General features: G+C 43.3%; 1 protein-coding gene across 1 annotated transcript; it reads right to left on the reverse strand.

The window, feature by feature from the left end:
* Positions 1-1,145: 1,145 nt before the first annotated feature.
* LOC112913197 (olfactory receptor-like protein DTMT) lies at positions 1,146-2,087 on the reverse strand. Its single transcript, XM_072743266.1, has one exon. The coding sequence runs from the start codon at positions 2,085-2,087 to the stop codon at positions 1,146-1,148; it is 942 nt and encodes a 313-aa protein (XP_072599367.1).
* Positions 2,088-4,117: the final 2,030 nt, after the last annotated feature.

A 4,117-nucleotide genomic window follows, 5' to 3' on the forward strand; every position in this document is an offset into this window, starting at 1 on the left:
CAAAGGGCACATGACAATAACAGTTTGAAACTCTGGAGGAAAGTCTTGGCTTCAGATAGAGATGTGGAGTTCACTAGGATGTATTCGAGGATGAAAGTGGTAGGTTTGGATGCCATCGCTTAGAGGGGACAACTGAGGACACAAATGGACTGAAGCTGGAAAACTAGTCCATACCATAAATGGAGATGACGGTTTTGTTTTTTAATGGCTTCCCTCTTTCTTTCTAAATTGAAAGAGAATGAGAAGAAATCATAGAATCACTTAGTCTGGGATCTTACATACACTCAACGATTGTCACACTGTGTGACTTGACAAGTAATTGAACATCATGCTTTTCAATCTATGAAATAGTACCGTATCTTCTCTATTCCTTGGAATTGTCATGAGGTTGAGGGAAGGATAAAAACATAGACACAAACTTCTTTTATAAGGTCCACAATACCAAACAGAAAAGAGGCATCCTTAAACTCTGAACTTGTTTACCAGCTTCCAGCTTCTTTCCCCATTCCTGGGAAAATACATTTTAGGTCTCATGGGTGTTGGTTATTCCCAGGTAAAGGCAAAATATTCTCTTATAGTCAAGAGGTCGAAAAATCCATTTCAGATCAGGCCAGGTCAGAAAACAGAGTGGACATGAAAATAAATATGTGAGTGTGTGTGTGGGGGGGTATTGTTAAGAGATAAAATGATGTGAATCTCGTGCAGAGAGAGGTAAGTAGGAGACATTAAAAGGGAGGCTGGGAGGTGGAGATGTTGGACCTCATTTAGTATCGATGTAAAAGTATAAAGAATCTTTTTTAAAATTATACCACAATCAAAACAGAGTTCTGGCTTTAAAAAAAATAGTCTTCAATAAATGAGTTAAAGAATGTAAGGCATGAAGATCATTTAAAACAGGAGTTCTTAAAATAGACTTTGCCAGAATCTCCTGGGGAACATAAAGAGGAGAGCTTAGCCAGCAGGTCACCAAGACCCCTCTTCCCTAGTTCAGCTACACAGCTCCACTGTACCTCTTTTACATATTGAATAATTATTTACCATACCATTTTAACAGGCTTTCCATGGTAAGAGAAAACATCTGGAATAGTATTCCAATATTATTTTATCTACGAGATAGAAATATGTAAAAGTATCAAATGTTACCATCACACAGAGAAGGTAATTTTCTTTCTACAAATGATTCTTCTCAGGGCTCCCTTCATGTCTTTATTCCTCAGGCTGTAGATGAAGGGGTTCAGCATGGGGGTGACCACAGTGTACATCATAGCCATGATAGTCTCCTTAACAGTAGAATTATTAGCTGATGGGCATAAATAGAGACCAATAACTGTCCCGTAGAAGAGAGACACCACTGAGAGGTGGGAACCACAGGTGGAGAAGACCTTGCAGATGCCTCTGGCAGAAGGAACCTTGAGGATGGAGGACACAATCCGTGCATAAGACGTGATGATGAGCAGGAATGGGATCACGAGAATGAGCCCTCCCATGATAAATATCACCAACTCATTAACTTGAGTGTCAGAGCAGGCCAGCTTCAGCAGAGCAGACATATCACAGAAAAAGTGGGGGATTGTGTTGGCACAAAAACACAATCTGGCCATTAACAGAGTGTGTAATACAGCATGGAACATGGTCAGCACCCAGGACAGCACCAACAGGGAGAAACAGAGCTTGGGGCTCATGATGGTGGTGTAGTGCAGGGGGAAGCAGATGGCCACATAGCGGTCATAGGCCATGGCCACCAGGAGGAAGCTCTCCAGGTCTGCAAAAAACAGGAAGAAGTACATTTGGGTCAGGCAGCCAGCATAGGGGATGGACGGGACTTGGCTCTGCATGTTCTGCAGCAATTTGGGCATTGTGACAGAAGAGAAGCAGAGGTCAGAGAAGGATAAATTGCTGAGAAACAAATACATGGGTGTGTGGAGGTGCGAGTCCAGGTGAATGAGGACAATGATGAGTAGGTTCCCCAGGACGGTGGTAACATACATGGCCAGGAACAGGGCGTAGAACAGGTCTCGCTGATCTGGATCAATAGGCAGGCCCAGAAGGATGAATTCTGAGATGAAAGTTCGGTTTCCCACTTTCATGTTGTTTTTCTTCTACCTTTTTAAGATTAATTTATATGAAAGTGTTAATACACACACACAAAGACAGACAGACAGACACACACACACACACACACACACACACACACAGACACACACACATGCCTGAGCTGCCTCTCCACCAGCTTTAATAGTACAAGGAGCAAGGAGTGTGCAAACCAAGCGGGGCTCTACCACCACATACCCATCAGCAGCTGAATCCTTCTCTTGATCTGCATCCAGCACTCCTCTTTAAAGAAAAGCCCATCTATTTGTCTGTCCACCCAGCTTATCCATCCCCTCAGCCACCCACCTCAGTGGTGCAGGAAGGGAGATGATGAGCCAAAACTGACCTGAGCCCATGTTCTGCACCTGCCTCAGCCCGGGGGCCACTGAGAACAGTGAGGATTTCCCCAAACTGCAGAATGACACAAAGGTCCGAGTTGCTGCAGATTCTCTATCATTGGCAAGCACTAGAACCCAGACCCTAGAACTTCAGATCCAATTCCTAACACTGAACTACCAGAAAAATGCCTCCTCCGTTCTAATTTCTTTGTTACCTAGATTAATACTATCCCAACCCATGTGAAAATCTTGTCTCTTTTCCCTTTTGAGACTTGACTGACCCAGGGACATTAGCTGGACAAGCAAGAGTTAGAAGGGAGTAGGAATGAGATGGACAGCAGGAGAAGCGGCTGAGATTGGGAAGACCCCAGTGTGCATACATAGCATTTAAGTGCTGGGCCCTTGAGCCAGTCATCCTGGGATCAACTTATACACCCATACCTGCACCATGACCTCGGCCAAAAAATTTAACCTCCCTTAGTCAGAGTTTCCTAATAAGCTTAATAGGAACACAACAGTACCTAATTTATTCAAAGGAAGTCAGGATATAGTGTGGCATTGGTAAGACTTACTACTGTTACCATTAAGTTCTGTGAGGTTGCAGTATTTTCCCAAGTACCCCTATCCTCATCTCCACCACCCTGCACCACCACCCATGAGCACAGCACTTCAGTCAGTGCAAGTAGAGAAAATGGAAGGAGTTCTGTGGGATAGAAGAAACTACTGGCCCAGAAAGGACAGACATTTACAACCCAAATAGTGAGAATGTCCTTTCAAATTATGAGTAGAATCTATCCCTAGCTAAAGATACTAATATTAGGATAAATTGATGGAGGGTGAGGAAAACTAGCTTCATGGAAAGAGGCTCCCAGGATGGTCTCTTACATTCTGTTTCCTGCACCCCCAAGCAAAATATTCAGGAGCCCACAGGAGTCAGACTCCATCATTTACTGGCTTGCGACCTTGGCAAATTACCAAATTCTTCCAACCTTACACTTCACCATCAGTGAATCTTACATATCTCACAGAATTGTGGGTTTGGAATGATTGATACTTGCAAAGTATGAAGTTCTCCACAAACACACAATTTATTTGTTCCTGTTAATAGCTCTGGTGATTCCCAGTTACACTCAGAGATGTGAATCACTGTTGAAAGAGGAAAACAATGAGGCTGATGACTTCTAAACTATCCTGCAAGAGTTGTACTATAGAATTACGGAATCTTAATTTAATCTGCCAAAGGACATTTCAGAGTAACTACTTCTTCTGAACCCCCTCCCAGCTTACCCAGCTTGTCTCAGTGTGGCTCCAAAGCCTTCTTCATATTTGTTACTTCCCCATCATGCGTGCTCAGCTGGAGTCCCTACCATTGTCTTGTGACTCCTCTCTTCTACAATACTCTGACCCCTGGGATCCGTGGGTCCCAAAGAAACTCATTAGTAACAAACACAGTACTTGCCTCCACCCTTATTCCTGTACATTTCTGAATAAGTCATGTCCTGAGACAGAATTCTGGGTTTACTTTAAGTCGCATCTTCTCAAGAAAGCTTTCCCCAACCATTACAGGCCGTGCTAATATCTCCCTTCTCTTACCTGCAATATCTGGCCTTCTACAACAGTTATCAGCATCAAATACTGTATCGCTTCATTACCACTGTTATATATTGCCCAATGATTGCTTCCATATA

Source organism: Vulpes vulpes, chromosome 2 (assembly GCF_048418805.1).
Source record: "Vulpes vulpes isolate BD-2025 chromosome 2, VulVul3, whole genome shotgun sequence".
Lineage (NCBI taxonomy): Eukaryota > Metazoa > Chordata > Mammalia > Carnivora > Canidae > Vulpes > Vulpes vulpes.

Excerpts from the sequence above, each read along its gene's own strand:
- LOC112913197 (XM_072743266.1), bottom strand. The coding sequence starts at position 2,087 with ATGAAAGTGGGAAACCGAACTTTCATCTCAGAATTCATCCTTCTGGGC.